We start from the raw sequence: 19,980 nt of genomic DNA on the forward strand, positions 1-19,980 counted from the left end.
GACTGGCGCCCTACTCACTGAGGCACAGGCACTGCCGGAGGATGCAATATCTTAAACAACATGTTAACAAGTTGAATTAAAAATTATTGTTCAAATAATGCACTTTGGTCAAAATTCAATTTATGTGAGAATTAGTCACTATTTTCTTCTTTTTCCCTCATCCCCTTCCTCCTTCAGAGATAATTTTTTTTTAAATAAGTAATTTATGTCTGTCACATGAAGTATTTTGAATGGTACATTATTGAGAGGGAAGTTCAAATATATATGCATATGGTGCCTGTGGCTCAAAGGAGTTGGGAGCCGGCCCCATATACTAGAGGTGGCAGGTTCAAACCCAGCCCCAGTCAAAAAAAACCCTGCCAAATATATATGTATGACTCTTGGTAGAATGTGCTTAATTAGAAAAGAGTGTAAGGATTAATTAGATAGATTGCAAGGATTGGGTGCACCCTATGTTCTTTGAAATGAAATCTTTGCTTTTTCTATGAATCACCCTGAGGCTGATGGTCATTGCTAACTATTGCAGCATGTTTTTCTTACTGTATTTTTCTAGGGATCTAGCAAGGAAGAGGAAACACGGGTTGTGTGACTTATTTCCTCCTCTTCACTGTCCTTTTGAATAGTGTTTGCTTACAGTCATCTTCCACCTAACCTCTAAAGTTGAAGGGTAGGAAGAAATCTTAGAATGATTTGGGATTCAGTGAGTCGTATCTGTGGTTGATATCTTGATTTTGTGTTTAATTTCCATACGTAACTAATGCTGTTTTTACCCTTTCTCAAACACTGTGGGATTTAACTTGTGACAGCTGAAACTCAAAGTTGCCTTAAGTGAAGAGTTGGTAAAGACTGAGAAACATTGAATTCTTATTTTATAGAGTAGTTTAGGAAGTAACTTGTTGCTTTTAGGTATATAGCTCTTTGAACAGCATGAGTCACTGGCATATCTTCTCCATTATTAGAAAGGTTAAAACGATTAAACTTAACAGGAGTCTAAGGATCCTCTACTAAGGAAAATACATGTATATAACTTCCTGAAACTGCATTAATAGTCTGGTTTGGAAAAGGCCTTCCTTAAGTTCACCCATAATCCCTTGGTATATTTGGGAGACCACTTAAGTTTATGTTCTTACATTAGTTCTGGAACTAGAAGTATAGAAGTGACAAGTTAAAGTCAGGAAGAAGTGGAAATTAATAATTTGTAAGGTTTTATTTTAACCAGATTCATTGTAAGTTACATACTTTATGGCTGGTATATTTGCCTTGCACTGCAGCTATACATGAGTTTATAAAACAGGTTAATTTTCTACTTTATTACTGTTTGTGTTAATGGTTACACAGTTGTTTGACTCCTTGCCCTTGGTGTTCAGTGACTATGAGTTATTGTAACTATACTTTATTCTGGCTGAGGCTAATATAATAAAGCCTTCATTTAGCCCTTTAGTAGTACTTAATCTCTTATACCACATTTAGTCACTAGAGTTTTAATGACCCCATTTGGGGTCCAGTAACATGTGACTTTTGTTCTTACACACTTAATTGGTTTTCAAGGATTTTACCACCCTTAGGTCTACTATATATGTATGTATTTGTTTATTGAATATACAATAAACAATACAATTCAATTTGTTTATTGAATATATCTTCTAAGTACACAAAGCAAATCTAATTCTGTTATTGTCCTTATAAAACCCTTCAGGGCCCGGGAACCTGTGGCCTTCTGGAGCTTTGAGTGCTGCCTTTTGACTGAGTCCGATTTTTTTTGGGTGGGGGGGCCAGAGTCTCACTGAGTAGAGTGAGAGTCACCCTCAGTAGAGTGATGTGGCATCACAGCAACCTCCAATTCTTGGGCTTAAGCGATTCTCTTGCCTCAGCCTCCCGTGTAGCTGGGACTACAGGTGCCCACCACAATGCACTGAGTCCAAATTTTCAATACAGATCCTTTTTAATAAGTTTGGATTTGGCCAAGGGTCCACACTTGGGGTTCTGGAGAGTCACATGTGGTCTTGAGGCCACAGGTTCTTCACCCTTGCCAGATGGTACAAAAGTCCTTGTAGTTCCGTTAGCAGACTACACTTTAGTATTTTTGTGCCTTAGCACATCCTCTTTCTGTTGAGAATTCTCTAACCCAGGCATCCTCAAACTACAGCCTGCTGAGGACATTTATCTGGCCCACTGGGTGTTTTTGCCGCTGCTGCCTGTCCTGCTTAGCAGCCAACTCATCCCAAGGCCTGCAGTCCGGCCCTCCAGTGATCTGAGGGACAGTGAACTAGCCCCCTGTTTAAAAAGTCTGAGGACCCCTGCTAACCTACCTCCCTTAAACACGTTGCCTCAGCTTTGGAGCTGCCTTTGACAAGATCCCTCTTACATATTTTTGTTTTGGCACTTTTTTCACAGTATTACAGCTTTTTTTTATCTGTGCTTGCTCTTCCAAGTTCATTTAGATCAAGGACTCTGTGACATTTTAATCTTTTTGTGCTGTAACTTAGTTTTTCTGAATCCTAAGGCATTTGAACAAGTAACTAAATGTTAAGGGGGATAAAAGGACAAAGAGAGCATAGGTTCAATAATTCAAAGATCTTAAAAAATAAACCAAGAAACATTGATCACTTCAAATCTCCTGAACCATAAATGCTAGCTCCCAAATGTTACTGTTTCCTTTAATCTCTATTTCTATCTTAGTTGAAACAATTGCATACCATATTTGTTGAAAGAAAAGAAGATCCAGGCAGGGATCAGTGGCTCATGCCTATAATCCTAGCCCTCTGGTAAGCTGAGACACGTGGATTGCCGAGCTCAGGAGTTTAAGACCAGCCTGAGCAAGAGCGAGACCCCATCTCTACCAAAATAGTAAAAACTAGCCGGGCATAGTGGTGCATGCCTGTAGTCCCAGTTACTCAGGAAGCTGAGGCAAGAGGATTGCTCAAGCCCTAGCTCAGGGGTTACAGCCACATGTACCAGGGCTGGCAGATTCGAACCCAGCCTGGGCCTGCTAAACAACAGTGACAACTGCAACAGAAAATCGCCAGGCATTGGGCGGGTACCTGTAGTCTCAGCTACTTGGGAGGCTGAGGTAAGAGAATCACTTAAGCCCAAGAGTTTGAGGTTGCTGTGAGCTATGACACCATGGCACTCTACCAAGGGCAACATAATGAGACTCTGTCTCAAAAAGAAAAAAAAAAAGAAAAGAAGATCTGATATTTGGCTATTAATTGCCTGGCTTTAATCAATGTGATGGAGATATTACTGTTGACCTTAAAGCCTTAATGGTTAAGTAAGGATTTTTCTTTTTTTTTTTTTTTTTTTTTTTGAGGCAGAGCCTCACTTTGTCACTCTCAGTAAAGTGCAATGGCATCATAGCTCACAGCAACCTCAAACTCCTAGAATCTAGAGATCCTCTTGCCTCAGTTTTTCATTTTTAGTAGAGATGGGGTCTTACTCAGTTTGGTCTCTAACTTGTGAGCTCAAGCAATCCACCTGCCTCGGCCTCCCCAAGTGTTAGGATTAAAGAGGTGACTTAAGGTGTCCGGCCTTAAGTATGGATTTTTTATATGATATATGCATGTCAAATATATGTGATATATGCATGTCAAATCTTTCTAGTCCACTTGGTTGCTAACATAGTTTTTATTAATTTTTTTTTCCAGCTCCAGAACCTGGGGATCAACCCAGCAAACATTGGCTTCAGTACCCTGACAATGGAGTCAGACAAATTCATCTGCATTAGAGAAAAAGTAGGAGAGCAGGCCCAGGTGGTAATCATTGATATGAATGACCCAAGTAACCCAATTCGAAGACCAATTTCAGCGGACAGCGCCATCATGAATCCTGCTAGCAAAGTAATTGCACTAAAAGGTATAAAAAGATTGTGGGTTTTTTCCTTAAATGTCTTCCTATGTATATTTTATGCAAATATAGTTATTAGGATATGCTTAAATTTGGGTAAAGAAAAAAGATCTGCAAAATTAAGGCAAGGAATAAACTTGATTTAAACTTAGGACTTTTACTTGGAATGTTTCTGTGAAATGTTTTACTTATAGCTATATTTGGAATAATTTTAACTTCTAGAATAAACACATTAAATTTTATATTTGTAGTATAAGACTATGCTAAACATACTTCTCTACAGAGGAAATAAATTAATGGTTCATATTCTGGAGTAGAGCATACTTTACTAATACTAGCACCTAAACATTGCAGAATTTTGTTATGATAAACCTGACTTTCATTTTGTACCCTTTTCATCCTTTAGGCTTGTATTTTTATTTACATTGTCAAGTTCTAAAGATAGTTTGAATTTACATTGTTAAAATTGCATTTGTCTGTATGGTGGGTATTGAAGCTCTAGAGTCAAGGGTGTTTGAGTTTATCCAAACTAATTATGAATTGTCACAACAGGGAAATGTTTAGCTTATTAGTCTATGTAGAGTTCAAATAATGTCTGGGAGCCTTTATTAGGTTTTTTGCCCTTTAAACTTTAGCATGAGACTATAAATGACCCCTTAAAACAGAAGTTTTTAAAGAAGACTAGGTGACAAATTATGACTGACTCTAAAAAGGGCATTTAATTGATAATTTTCTTTTTTGCCTTTATTTATTTTATTTTGAGACAGAGTCTCACTTTGTTGCCCTTGGTAGAGTGGCTGGGTAGAGCAACCTCAGACTCTTGGGCTCAAGCGATCTCTTGCCTCAGTTTTTCATTTTTAGTAAAGACTAGGTCTCACTCTTGCTCAGGCTGGTTTTGAACTTGTGAATTCAAGCAATCCACCTGCCTTGGCCTCCCAGAGTACTAGATGTGCCTGGCCTTTGTTTTTCTTGTTGATAATCAGGAGGAAGAATCTCTTGTTAATTTATGAGTTGTTAGAAGGGCTAAATAGATTTTTCTTTACATGACTTAAACTTTGTATTTAGTGATAATACTGATTGGAAAGTAAATGAGAGCGAGTAGGATAAGCATATTCAAACAGATAAGTTGATATCACATATCTTAAGAATTGATCTTGTCTGAGGGGAAAGATAGTCCAACTTTTGTTAGGCGGATGTTCTGTAACAGTAAGCATTTTACTTCTTTAAAACAAATAGATTTTAGGGCACTAACCTTTCAGCCTCCTTAAAAGAATTTAAATTCAAGTGCTTAGCAACTCTCACACCTCACTGTAAAAGGCCATTATTTTAATTTTGTCAAAGTTCTTTTCTATTTTTAATGTTATTGTTATCTTATCACATTTCTTAATGCTTTCTTATGTGTGCAGATGGTGAGTTATCTTAAATTAGATTGTATTAGTTATTGTCCTGTTCTATAAAAAGAATAAATTGAAAAGATTGCCAGAGCTTGTACAGTAACATCATAGATTTGTACCTGTATGTCTGCATTATGGAGTTGAGCTGTCATCCCTTTCCCCCCTCCCCAAACTATCCCACTTACATATACTCTGACCCCTTTCATGTAAAAAACAGTAAGTCTCATAACCCGGGGGTTAGGGAAGGCAGCAAAGGGGAAAGTAAGTCGTTCCAAAGTACTGCTTCTCTCCGAAGCCAGTTTTAAACCCCTTGGCTTCTTTTTATAAACAGGACTATAACTCTCACAATTTTTCAAGTCTGGTTGTGGTTTACATACTGTGTTGGATGGGAGTAACATTCTTTGTTTTATGAAAGAAGTTTTTGCACATGTGGTAAGAAGGGTCGTAGTATAAAACTGTATGTTTTGTCTCCCTTTTGGGCCCCTCCACCCCAATCTTATAATTTTTCTCCTTCAGGAGCCAGATTCTCTGTGGCTCAGGAATGAGGTTTTCCTTAGTCGCTAAGGCAGTGGTTCTCAACCTTCCTAATGCAGTGGCCCTTTAATACAGTTCTGGTGGGTTGTGACCCACAGGTTGAGAACCACTGCTCTAAGGACTAATTTTGATAGCCTAGTCATAGCTATGGGCTTTGATCTCTGCTAATTTAAATGAAATCAGTTTTGAACTGTGATGGATTTCAAATTACAAGTATAAGCCCTTGCATCTGACTTAGTGGACTCTTTAACACTCAAGGCAGATTGTATCCTCCTTTTACTAAATGCTTGCTTTCTTAATTGGGTGAAGGTTGAACTTTGTTCTTAACTCCAGTATATTAACACATCTGAAACTGTCCTCTTCCTTTGTCTCCCTTTCCTTTCCTCCAGCATCGCTATCTCCTTCCCTTTGTATTTTAAACCTATTAAATGTAGCATGCAGTTTTCTTATGTGCTAGTGGTAACAAGGAAGAGTTGAAGTAAGATTCTCTTTTTAAAAAGCAGTTTTCACAAGATTTTAGTTGGATGAGATGACTGCCTTTAAAAAAGTAGACTTCCCTCCCAAGTGTTTGTATCAGATTTGCTTCGTCCTGTGTGCATACAACTAACTTAGATTAGAAGGTTACAACTTTGTTTTTAGTTATTGTTAAGAAAAGCTGTTGTGGCTCGGCGCCTATAGCTCAACCGGCTAAGGCGCCAGCCACGTACACCTAAGGTGGCGGGTTCGAATCCCCAGCCCGGACCCGCCAAACAACAATGATGGCTGCAACCAAAAAATAGCCGGGCGTTGTGGCGGGCGCCTGTGGTCCCAGCTACTTGGGAGGCGGAGACAGGAGACTCGCTTGAGCTCAGGAGTTGGAGGTTGCTGTGAGCTTTAATGCCATGGCACTCTGCCCAGGGGGACAGCTTGAGGCTCTGTCTCAAAAAAAAAAAAAAAAAAAAGAAAAGCTGTTGTTTAGACTCATTTGCAATCGAGAGTTAGAAGTCCATAGAAGTCATACTGTGCGTTTAAAATGTGTTTATTAGAGGTAATATAGCTTTTGCTTAAGATGTAGATGTAGATTGCTTAGTCTTAAGCTCTTATCACTAATGGTTGCTCCGCTATTAATATAACTTCTGTAGTTGGTTGTTAGATTCATGATAGAACCATTTTTGTTTGGATGTTACAGAACTTAGTCTAGCTAGGTGTTTATCTTAGATTTTACCTTTTTAATGATTCATAATTCTTGATTTTGTTTTTAGCTGGGAAAACTCTTCAGATATTTAACATTGAAATGAAAAGCAAAATGAAGGCCCATACCATGACTGATGATGTCACCTTTTGGAAATGGATCTCTTTGAATACGGTTGCTCTTGTTACGGATAACGCAGTTTATCACTGGAGTATGGAAGGAGAGTCTCAGCCAGTGAAAATGTTTGATCGCCATTCTAGCCTTGCAGGATGTCAGATTATCAATTATCGTACAGATGCAAAACAAAAGTGGTTACTTCTCACTGGCATATCTGCACAGGTAACATTTTTCTACTTTTTGATAAAGAAAGAGATCTGAAGAATTGTTGTACCCGGAATGTAGTTTATTTTGAAATTAAGTTTTATCAATCCTGTTGAATTTGGAACATGTTTTTATTTGTTCTTTTTATTTATTTTCCTTTTTTTTCTTTTTTAAAAATGTTGTTGGCTTAATGCCATATAATTTCAGAATACTTTTACTTAATGTTTTTAGCTCTTACAGATTGAGTAGAAGTTGAGTTCCTTTGTGAATGATTTGGGATTTATTACAGAGTATATGTACTTTACTGCATGATGAACATTTAGATATCTTTTTAAGGTATATGAGGCTGATTTTAAACATTCATGTTAAGTTTTAATAAGATAATGTTTGGAGCTAAGCATCAAATATACATTGAGGAGACCAAAATAACAAGAATTATAAATCCTGCTAAAGATGCCTAAAACATTGTAATTATTTCTATAATTGAAGAATTCAAGAGTTATCAATTCATTGGGTTGCCAAATACTAGTCTCTTTGATTCTTTGCAGCAAAATCGTGTGGTGGGAGCTATGCAGCTGTATTCTGTAGATAGGAAAGTATCTCAGCCCATTGAAGGACATGCAGCTAGCTTTGCACAGTTTAAGATGGAAGGAAATGCAGAAGAATCAACGTTATTCTGTTTTGCAGTCCGGGGTCAAGCCGGAGGGAAGGTAAGCTTGGTAATTATGTTAGTGACAATTCTCTGTCTTTTGCTACTAATTAATTGTCTACTTTCAAAACATTCTTCTCCCTTTATGGTTAATTTGTTTTTAATATTCACATTTGTAATGACTTTGTTTAAGTTCTACGGCCAATGATACTTTTTTTTTTTTTTCTTTTTTGAGACAGTCTCACTTTGTCATCCTTGGTAGAGTGCTGTAACATCACAGCTCACAGCAACCTCCAACTCCTGGGCTTAAGCAATTCTCTTGCCTCAGCCTCCCAAGGAGCTGGGACTACAGGTGTCCGCCACGACACCTGGCTGTTCTTGGTTGCAGTCGTCATTATTGTTTGATAGGACCAGGCTGGACTTGAACCCGCCAGCTCTGGTATATGTGGCTGGTGCCCTTAGCTGCTGAATTATAGGCACCGAGCCCAATGACACTTTTCTAAAATGAGTAATATTCTTTTTTTGAGACAGAGTCTCAGTAAGTCACCCTTAGTAGAGTGCTGTGTGTCATAGCTCACAGCAACCTCCAACTCTTGGCCTTAAGCGATTTTCTTGCCTCAGTCTCCCAAGTAGGGGACTATAGTTACCCACCACAATGCCCGGCTAATGAATAATATTCTTTTAAATTTTTTTTGTTAGCCGTTGACTTTTTTTATTGCTTTTACCAAAGACCTTAAGTTAGTATTTTTTCCCTTTTTTTTATTGTTTCAGGTTAATTGAGGATTCAAAGAAGTTAGTATTTTTCAACTTTACTATGCATAAGAATCATTAGAGTTGCTAAAATGCACATTGTCTGTCATACATATAAAGTGTCTGATTTAGTAAGTGGTGCCCATAATCTACATTATCAGTACCTTAGGTGGCTTGATAGAGATAGAATGTAGATCATTGTTGAGTAACATTGACTTAAGTTAGAGAGTCTCAATTGCTGTATGTTGGAATCACCTCCATCGAGCACTTGTAGTACCAGTTTGGTTTATGAAAATTAGGTCAGCTTAAGGAGGTAGTCAATGTAGAGAGGTGCTTAGCTATGGGCGTTCTACTGTATTTGGAGCTTGATGCTCCTGAATGGAAGACTGGCTCTATCTGCCATTAAAACTTTTTTAAAGAGTTAGTAGAAATTAGATATCCTTAAAACATAAGGCCAGGACATCTTTTGAACAAAAGTCTTAATGGAAAAAAACTTCAGTATCATTTTTATATAGTATTTGAAAACCTGTTTATAAGTTCTTGAGCTTTTTTGATATGTAGTGTTATATCTTTTATAATCTGCTATGACTTGAAGGAATATGTCATTTTTTCAGTGTGGCTAATCCTGGTGAAGTATGAGACCCCATAATTTTCGTATGATGCTGTCTTAGAAACTGAATTATATTTTGTTCATTCCTGACATTTCTAAGGAAAGTATATATAATACCTTTTCATTGACACTATTGATTTTTCTTGTCTGGTTGATATGTAGCATCAGACTTTTTTTTTCCCTCTTAAGAGACAATGTCTTGCTATGTTATTCAGGCTGGATTCCCCATTTCAAGGGATCCTCATGTCTCAGCCTTCTAAGTAGCTGGAACAAAAAGTATATGTCAGTGTAGCATCAGACATTTTAAATCATAATGTTCTATTATAATTTGTGGGATATATGTGATTAGTAAGATTAAGCTTAGGTGTGTACTTTCCCTCTGTATTAGAATAGATTTGTAGGCAGAGAAGAATTTAATAATTTGTTAGATTTTTATTTGGAAAGACTAAATATAATTGAACGCCATGAGAAAGAACCATTGTAAGTAAGGTATTACCATTGGATATACTTATTTTAGGTACATTTTTTGAGGTGTGATTATTTAAGATATTTAGATAACCTTTAAAAATATATTAAATAATTCCTACATACTTGTAGGAATCTCCAAAGATAGTAGAGAGACATCCCCTGTTCTTTTTTACCCAGTTTCTCACATCTTACGTAACTACAGACTAGTATGAAAACCTTGGAAATGTCATTGGTACAATTGTATGGTTTATCACCACAATGATTTTCCTCATGGCTTTATAATCACAGACTCACTTCTGCTCGCCCACACCATCCCTAATCCCTGACAACCACTAATTTATTCTCCATGTCTATGTTTATCACTTCAAGAATGTCATATAAATAGAATGATATAGGATGTGACCTTTTAAGATTGGCTTCTTTTTTTCCACTCAGCGTTATGTCCATGAGATATGTAGACCTTTTTACTGCTGGGTATTCCGTGGGGTGGTATCACTTAGTTTAATATTCATCTGTTTATAAGACACTTGGGTTATACTTGTATTGTTTTCATGTGAGTGTTGCAAATAACGTTGTTACGATCTACTGCTAAAAAGTTTATGGAAATTGTATTTTCTTTTGAATAGTTACATATCATTGAAGTTGGCACACCGCCTACAGGGAATCAGCCCTTTCCAAAGAAGGCAGTGGATGTTTTCTTTCCTCCAGAAGCACAAAATGACTTTCCTGTTGCAATGCAGGTATGTCAAGCAAAGGAAATGGATTTTTAAAATTTCTTCTCTTAAAAGAAATTAATCCAGACAACTGTTCGTAGTCAATTTAATTTAAGGGATACTTAGAAGAGTACTCTTTAATCTAAAATAAATTTGTTAGTGAAACTCTGTAAAATAATACATAGACTTCTATGTACTGTGCTGCATACCTTGGAAATATTGTGGGTTTGTTTCCAGACCACCACAATAAAGCAGGTCACAATAATGTTTTGGTTTTGTGGTTCGGTTTTGTCCAGTTATGTTATAGCATACTTAATACTTGAGAAAAAAGGTTTATACCTTAATTTAAAAATACTTTATTGCTAAAAAAAATACTAATGATCATCTGAGTCTTTAGTGAGTTATAATCTTGTCTCTGAGGGGAGGGTCTTGCTTTATTGCTGATGGCTTCTGACTGATCAGGGTGGTGGTTCCTGAAAGTTGGGGTGGCTCTGGAGGTTTCGTTTCCTTCCTTCCTTCCTTTACCTGTTTCCCTTTCCTTTTTTCCTTTTTCCCTTTTCCTTTCTCCCTTTCCCCTTCCTTTTCCTTTTTTTCTTTTCTTTTCTTTTTTGACAGCATCTCATTCTATTGCCCTGCATAGAGTACTGTGGCATCATAGCTCACAGCAACCTCAAGCTTTGGGGCTCAAGAGATCTTCCTGCCTTGGCCTCTCAAGTAGCTGGAATTATACGCCATGATGCCCAGCTAGTTTTTTCTATTTTTAGGTCTCACTCTTGCTCAGGCTGGTTTCAAACTCCTGAGCTTAAGCAGTCCATTGGCCTCAGCCTCCCAGAGTGTTGGGATTGTAGGCATGAACCACAGTGCCCAGCCTCTGACTGTTTCTTTTTTTTTTTTTTTTTTTTTTGAGACGGAGCCTCAAGCTATCTCCCTGGGTAGAGTGCCATGGCTTCACAGCTCACAGCAACCTCCAACTCCTGGGCTCAAGCGAGTCTCCTGCCTCGGCCTCCCAAGTTGCTGGGACTACAGGCGCCCGCCACAACGCCGGGCCATTTTTTGGTTGCAGCCATCATTGTTGTTTGGCGGGCCCGGGCTGGGGATTTGAACCTGCCACCTTAGGTGTATGTGGCTGGTGCCTTAGCCACTTGAGCCACAGGTGCCGAGCCCTCTGACTGTTTCTTAAAAGAAAACAATAGTGCATTTTGCTGCATCAGTTAACTTTTTCTTTCATGAATGATTTCTTTACAGCATGAAGTACTATTTGATAGTGTTTTACCCACTATAGAACTTATTTCAAAATTGGAGCTAGTTCTCTCAAAGCCTGCCATTGCTTTTTGAACTAGGTTTGTATGGTAATCTTTTGTTGTCATGTCAACAATTTTCACAGCATCTTTACCAGAAGTAGGTAACATCTCAAGAAACCATTTTCTTTGCTCATCCATAAGAAATGATTTCTTTATCATGAGATTGCAGCAGGTCGGTCACATATTTAAGCTCCACTTCTGATTCTAATTTTCTTGCTATTTCTATCACATCTGTCCTTATTTCCCTCACTGAAGTCTTGAACTCCTCAAAGTCATCATGATGGTTGGAATCTTCTTCAGAACTCTTAGTGTCGATATTTTTACTTTCTCCCATGAATTAATAATGTATACTATGGTGAACCTTTTACAGAAGGTTTTCAATTTACTTTGCCCAGCTACATCAGAGGAATCACTACCCTTGGCAGCTATAGCCTTACAAAATGTTATTTCTTAAATAAGACCTAGAAGTTGAAATTATTCCTTAATTATAGGCTTTAGAATGGTTATTGTGTTAGGAAGCATGAAAACAACATTAATCTCCTTGTACATTTCCATTAGCATTCTTGAATGTCCAGGAACTTGTCAGTGAGCAGTAATGTTTTAAAAAGAATTGTTTTTCTGAGCAGTAGGCCTCAACAGTGAGCTTAAAATACTCAGTAAAACATGCTGTAAGCAGATGTACTGTCATGCAGACTGTATTCCTTTTTAAGGGCCCTAGGATTTTCAGAATGAACAGGGGGTTTAATAAACACTGGTTTAAACTTGGGCACCAGCTGCTTTAGACCCTAAAGAGAGTCAGCTCATGCTTTGGAGTTTTGAAACCAAGCATTGACTTCTCTTTAGATATGAGAGTCCTGGATGGCATCTTCTAATATAAGGCTGTATTGTCCACACTGGAAATCTGTTGTTTAACATAGCCACCTTTATCAGTGATCTTAGCTAGATCTTCTAGGATTATTCTTAGTGGTATTCTCCTTTTCATTTGAGTGTTTAAGGAGATAACTTGCTGCAGCTTCTACATAAGCACTTGCTTCACCTTGTACTTTTATGTTCTGGAGATGGCGTCTTTCCTTAAGCTTAACGAACCTACCTCTGTCAGTTACACACTGCTTTCCCACCTCTCACAAGCCTTCATAGGATTGGAGAGATTTAGATTAGGCTTTGGCTTAAGGAAATGTTGTGGCTGGTTTGGTCTTCTCTCCAGACCCACTAAAACTTTCTCCTTATCAGCAATAAGACTATCTGGCTTTCTTATCATTCATGTATTCACCAGAGCAGCACTTTTAATTTCCTTGAAGAACTTTCTTTTGTAGTCACAACTTGGTTGGCTCAAGAGACCTAGTTCTTGGTCTATCACAACTTTCACCATGCCTTCCTCACCAGGCTTAACTATTTCTAGGTTTTGATTTAAAGTGAACACTTAGAGGCCACTATAGGGTTATTCATTGGACTAATTTCAGTATTGTTGTATCAGTAGTACGGGCTTGAGGAAAGGGAAATGAGAGAATAGCTGGTCAGTGGAGCAGTTAGAACACACACAGTATCTATTAAGTTAACTTGTCTTGTGTGGGTGGTACCCCAAAACAATTAAAATTGTAAACTTCAAGGATCACAAATCACCATAACCAATAAAATAATAATGAAAAAGTTTTGAAATACTGCAAGAATTAATAAAATATGATGCCGAGACACCAAAGTGAGTGCATGCTATTAGAAAAATGTTGCTGACTTGTTCCACGCTGGGTTGCCACAAATCTTCAATTAATAAAATCTGCGAAGTGCAGTAAAATGAGGTGTGCGTGTAATATGTAAACTGGGTTATCATAACATTGTTCTAAATTGTTTTCCCTTTTATTTTACAGATTTCATTCACTTTCTCTGTTTATTTAAATGTGCTATAAGAATGAAGATAACTTTAAATCTTAACTTTTTTTTGAGACAGAGTCTCACTATGTCACCCTCAGTAGAGTGCTGTGGCATCACAGCTCACAGCAACCTCCAACTCTTGGGCTTAAGTGAATCTCTTGCCTCAGCCTCCCAAGAAGCTGGGACTACTGGCACCTGCCACAATGCCCAGCTTTTTGTTTTTTTGGTTGTAGTTGTCAGTGTTGTTTGGCAGGCCCAGGCTGGGTTCGAACCCACCAGCTCTGGTGTATGTGGCTGGTGCCCCCTAGCTGCTGAGCTACAGGTGCCACCGAGCCATTAACTTTTCTTTTTATAAGCCTCTTCAGGTTTTGGAATTTCAACATCTAAAACATAGAATTAGACTAAATATTTTTCTTTTCTGTTTGTAGATCCATTATTTTACTAAAGTGTTGATTTTCTTTCACAGATCAGTGAAAAGCACGATGTGGTATTCTTGATAACTAAGTATGGTTATATTCACCTCTATGATCTTGAGACTGGTACCTGCATCTACATGAATAGAATCAGTGGAGAAACAATCTTTGTTACTGCACCTCACGAAGCCACAGCTGGAATAATTGGAGTAAACAGAAAGGGACAAGTAAGGAAAACTTGAAACTTAAACAATAAAATAATCTGAAAAGTCAGAACAAATCCTGTACATTAAGAGAGAAATTATCCCCTAAATAATAAAGTAATAAACAGTTTTTCAAAATGTAAATTATAACTTTGGATATCAGAAAATAATACAGTACCAAAAAATACAGATTGTATGAATACAAAAACTCTCTTTAATCCTGTCTCAGGAAGAGAAACTGTTTGACGTTTGGCCTCCTAGGATTATGTATTTATTTGCATCTTTATTGTCAAAAGAAGTGATTATATGTGGGGAAAAAAATACAGTATTTACGGTCACATTTGATGGATTATACTTTTTTAGGGGTTTTCTTTTACCTGCAAGACACAGAGATTTTCAACTATAGAGAAAAGAACTTACATCCCTTTTCTTAACTTCTTAAGTATTACTAACAGTTAGAAGGTAATATGTTACAATACCTATTGTGAGATGCTTGGAAAGTAATCAAATAGGGAAAATAAAAGCTGTCCTGAATATATCACACTCTTTTTCTTTTCTTTTTTTGAGACAGGATCTTGCTCTGATACCCAGGCTGATGTGCAGTGGTGTGATCATAGCTCACTTTAACCTTGAAATTTTGGGCTCAAGTGATCCTCATGCCTCAGCCTCCTAAGTATCTTAACAGAGGTGAGGAACCTACAGCCTTAATTGAATCCAAGTTTTTCAATCAAAATGCTGTATTTGGGCAGTGCCTGTGGCTCAAAGGAGTAAGGCACTGATCCCATATGCCAGAGGTGGTGGGTTCAAGCCCAGCCCCGGCCAAAAACTGCAAAAAAAATAAATAATAAATAATAATAAACCTATTTTAAAAAATGCTGCATTTAAGGCAGGCCTCAGGTTCCCCATCCCTAAATTTGAGGACTGTAGGTATGCACCACTATGCCCAGCTAATTTTTAATTTTAATTTTTTTATTTTTTCTAGAGGTAAGGTCTCAAACTCCTAAGCTCAAGTTTTCCTCTAGCCTCTACTTCTCAAATAGCTGGGACTACAGGCACATGTTACCATGCCAGGCTAATTTTTATTTTTTTGTACAGATGGGATCTTACTGTGTTGCTCAGGCTGGTCTCAAACTCCTGGCCTTAAGGGATCCCACTTTGGCCTCCCAAAGTGCTGGGATTACAGGCTTGAACCACTGTGTCCAGCCAGAAGGTATCTAATTTTCTGAAAAATGGCTAAAATTTTAAAAGCTTCGTACAATTAATTGGTCTTGCTTTTTATTAGTTATCCTGCACATTATTATTTTTCCCAGAATTAGCCCAAGAAAGTAGATTTTTTTCTCTTTTGTTCAGTTCTGAAAAGTGTTATATATGAAGAGACAGTTCTTCTAGGGAAAAAATAGTCTGTCCTATCTATCTATCCCTCACATCAACTCCAGACTTGGTTAGATGCTTCTAACTTAAGTAGCCCTCATAACACTTGTACTGAATTAATTGCTTTCTTAATTATCACAGTCACTATTCTTTATTAGAAAGGGCGACTGCCTTTGGTTAATTGTATCGCACCAGTCGTGTCTAGCAGAGAAGCAGTTTTAAAAGTTAAGTAGCTTTCAGTTACTCAGTTACATGTGTCCCTCTTGGAAAAATGAAGAATGAATTGGCCTTTATATGAACTAGGTTAGCAATAATTATCATGAAGCCAGAGACCTTTTTGTTTCTGTTCTTGTGCTGATGTATTAAGATAATGCCTAAAATAAAGTATTTTTAGTGGTTTCATGATACATTTTTGGTGTTCGTAACTCTGATTCTAGGAACTTATTGATTGTTTCTTTGCCCCTGTCCCCCACCAAAATTTTATGTGCCAGCTTCTTTGACTAAAGAGGAGTGTTTATAGTAACCTCAGGTTTCAGGGGTTTCTTTTTTACTTAAATCCAGCTACTGGTTGGGCCTGTGTTCAGAATGGATGAGTGTATGCCTTCTGTTGGTAGCAAAAGAAATCAAGATGACATAGCCACTATCTTATATTCTGAACTTGGTAAAACTGAGTACTTAACATACTGGAAGCTTTTCTATTGCATGATCTTATCAAGGACTGGTATCTAGAAATCTGCTAGAATTATCTTTCAGTATGGTAAAGATTAAACTGGATTTGATGTTTGGGGAAGACTAAGGCAATGATCAGTAGGAAGCTTCAGAAAGTATAGCTGGAAATGGATTTGTTCATTCGTCTTTCTTATTCTTTGTAGAGGGTGTTAAGGGTAGGGCTGAGAAATGCAAATAACTATAAAGAAATTAATCCTTTTAAATGATATGTTTTGATATGGAGTAGGAAGACACATTGCAGTATAGGATGACCTAAGCTTTGGGTATGATGTACAGAAATGAAATCTTGGAAGTTAAAATTTCTCATTTTTCTGAAAAAGAAGAGTAGAACAAGTAAGGCAGACTGTTACCTATTTGGTTCACTGAATTCTTAAATATTTTTTGATTCTTATTGATCTTGGGACAGAAATTTGCCATTTGCATTTATTCAGCAAATATGTGCTTTGTGCTACAAACTGTCTTCTGTTGTTAATATAGTTAAAGATAAGCCCAATTCTGCCCATGGAATAGTGACTAAGAAACAGACAAGCAGTTATAATAGGTTGAGAAGTGCTGCTAGTGGAGTGTGGTGGCTCATGCCTCTAATCCTAGCACTCTGGGAGGTCTAGGTGGGTGGATTACTTGAGTTCAGAAGTTTGAGACCAGCCTGAGCAAGAACAAGACCACATTTCTACTGAAAATAGAAAGACTAGCCGGTATTATGGCACATGCCTGTAGTCTCAGGTACTTAGGAGGCTGAGGCCAAAGGATTGTTTGAGCCCAGGAATTTGAGGTTGCTGTGAGCTATGACCCCAAGGCACTGTAGCCTGGGCAACAGAGTGAGATTCTGTCTCAGAAGAAAAAAAAAAAGTGTTGTTAGGGATAATTTAAGTAGTTTGTAATCAGCTCTGCAATGGGGAGAAGAGAGGATGGGTAAGGAAGAGTTCCATTTCTCTAGGGCAATTGGCAGTAGTTGCTTTTGGGGCAGTCAGTACAGCATTCTGTGGCGGTGAGGTTTAAGAAGGGCTGAAGGTAGGTAACTTTTCATAACAAAGACATTAGAATTTGCTCCTTACTGGTGCTGTATTTATTAAGCACCTACTGTGCAACTTGCATTATGTTAGATGCTTGAGGATTCGGTGGGTCCCCCTTACTGAACATATAATAATATGGTTTCCAGGGATGAAAATGTACCTAGAGAAAATATTAAGAAAAATTCCTAGGCCTTGTGGTGGCTGATGCCTGTGATCCTAGCACTGTGGGAGGCCAAGGCAGGTGGATTACCTGAGCTCACAAGTTTAAGACCAGCCTGAGCCAGAGCGAGACCCTGGCTATTTTTTGTGGTGGGTGCCTGTAGTCCCAGCTACGTGGGAGGCTGAGGCAAGAGAATCGCTTAAGCCCAAGAGTTTGAGGTTGCTGTGAGCTATGATGCCATAGCACTCTACCAAGGGTGACAAAGTAAGACTCTGTCTCAAAAAAAAAAAATAAAATTCTTGTTTAAAAAGTAATTCTGAAGTTAAAAGAAACATACCTTAAACTTCCTCTAGGCGAGCCCTTGATTTCATAGTTTTTAGTATTGTTTTCTATAGGTTGTCAAGGGTTCATGCCCCATGCAATTTAAAACTGTATATAGAAATTGTCTTTCAGAACTCATTTCATTGAGAGACTTAATCTCTGATACTATGTTAAGAATGAATGGATGACATCAAAGCAGTGAGTTTGGATGATATAAAGTGAGAAGTTATTTATAGTATAGAATGGCCATATTTTAGGAATGCCAAAATGGCTTAGAACCCTATGGCACTTGTTTTTGAACCTCCTTAATCTTCTCTCTCCTTGTCTTTTCCTTCTTCCCTTCCTTCCCTCCGTCTCCCCCTCCTCCTGCCCTCCCCCTCCCTCTTCCTCCCCTGTCCTTCCCTAAATGCAAGAAAGCAGCTATGATGTTTCTTTATGACACGGTTATTAATCTGCTCTAAATGGATTGGATATTAGTTTGATTTGATATGATTTTGATATCCTAATGAATACCTTGTAGCTATCCTTTAATCTTTAAATTGCAGGTTCTGTCAGTGTGTGTGGAAGAAGAAAACATAATTCCTTATATTACCAATGTGCTACAAAACCCTGATTTGGCTCTGAGAATGGCTGTACGAAACAACTTAGCTGGTGCTGAAGAACTTTTTGCTCGGAAATTCAATGCTCTTTTTGCCCAGGGAAATTACTCAGAAGCAGCAAAGGTGGCTGCTAATGCACCAAAGGTAAAGAGTCATGAAAATGAAGTTGCCATGACTGGATTAATGTTAATACTCTGTTTATAATACTGCTGGAAGGAGGAACAAGCTTCCCACAGGGGAACTTTTCTTAGGTTACATTTTCTTTCACTATTACATGACAGTTGCTTGTCTGACTTTTTAGTATTTTTTAGTTTTTTAGAGACAAGGTCTAAGCCTGTCACCTAGGCTGGATTGGACCGTTACTTGTCCCAGCCTCTAGGTTTGGGTAATTTCTGTGCTCTAGATTTGGTTAATTTCTTAAAACTCAGAATGTTAGAAGGCTATGTAGATCACAGTAAGGTATGATTTACGTCTCTAGTTATTTAGGCATAATACTCACTGACTTTATAAATGATAGCTAGTGATTTTATTTCCAAAAGGTGGAAATAAACTAATCTTGTCTAATTTATGATAAGTAGAGCATCAGAAATGAGGCTGAATTTATTCCCACTACTTTTGATGTTGGTTTGTGTTGCATTGAATTAACACTTCTATTCCTTATGAGTATTAACTATAAAATTAGTCTTTAATGTGAACGAGGGATAATAACTGGATATAACTGTTTTATAGTTGTATTCTTACACATTGATATTGTAATTAAGTTTCATATATATTGTGAATCTGACAACATAGAAATATGACAAGGCAATAGTGACTGAATCTTTACTATAGGTAGTGAAGATTTGAAATTTGCTGTTAATAGATGGACTCATGCCTTCAAGATTGACCTCCGAGACCTATGGGGTTATTAGTGTGATGTTTGGATTACCTCCAAGAAATCTTTAACATTTCTCCTTCTTAAAGGGAATTCTTCGTACTCCAGACACCATCCGTCGGTTCCAGAGTGTCCCAGCCCAGCCAGGTCAAACTTCTCCTCTACTTCAGTACTTTGGAATCCTTTTGGACCAGGGTCAGCTGAACAAATACGAATCCTTAGAACTGTGTAGGCCTGTACTTCAGCAGGGGCGGAAACAGCTTTTGGAGAAATGGTTAAAAGAAGATAAGGTATAATTTGTATTGACATAATCCTGCCTTAATTGAATTAAATACCATGTTAGCAAGCTAAATGACCTAGGGTGCACCCTAATGTCTCCATCTGTTATTTATTGCTTATAGAAATAGAACAAAAGCATACATTGTATAAGGTGCGTATACTTCCTTTTGAAAAGATTTTTATGAATGTTGGGGTAGGATATTGTTCTTTGGTTTAGGATTTCTAAATGGAATCCAGGATGCTTGTTTGGTTAAAACAACTAAACTGGAAGCAAATTGCTACCCACTTGCTTTAGGAAAAGCTTAGTGTGATTTGCTTACCTCAGCATGTAATCATATTTGTCAGTGTATGTGATATCATTTGTGCGTAAGAATATACTCTATGGCTCGGTGCCTGTG

The 19,980-nt window shown here is 37.7% G+C and overlaps 1 protein-coding gene across 1 annotated transcript in view; it reads left to right on the forward strand.

Annotated features, from left to right (window-relative positions):
• CLTC (clathrin heavy chain) overlaps positions 1-19,980 on the forward strand; it is a 78,269-nt gene that overhangs the window by 20,574 nt on the left and 37,715 nt on the right. The window contains exons 2-8 of the mRNA XM_003795590.2: positions 3,645-3,852; positions 7,013-7,281; positions 7,812-7,973; positions 10,367-10,480; positions 14,087-14,260; positions 18,376-18,573; positions 19,393-19,593. Coding sequence (XP_003795638.1) covers positions 3,645-3,852; positions 7,013-7,281; positions 7,812-7,973; positions 10,367-10,480; positions 14,087-14,260; positions 18,376-18,573; positions 19,393-19,593 — 1,326 coding nt within the window. The remainder of the gene's footprint in view (positions 1-3,644; positions 3,853-7,012; positions 7,282-7,811; positions 7,974-10,366; positions 10,481-14,086; positions 14,261-18,375; positions 18,574-19,392; positions 19,594-19,980) is intronic.

Source organism: Otolemur garnettii, unplaced genomic scaffold (genome assembly GCF_000181295.1).
Source record: "Otolemur garnettii isolate 467f Iridium unplaced genomic scaffold, OtoGar3 scaffold00094, whole genome shotgun sequence".
NCBI classification, from domain to species: Eukaryota; Metazoa; Chordata; class Mammalia; order Primates; family Galagidae; genus Otolemur; species Otolemur garnettii.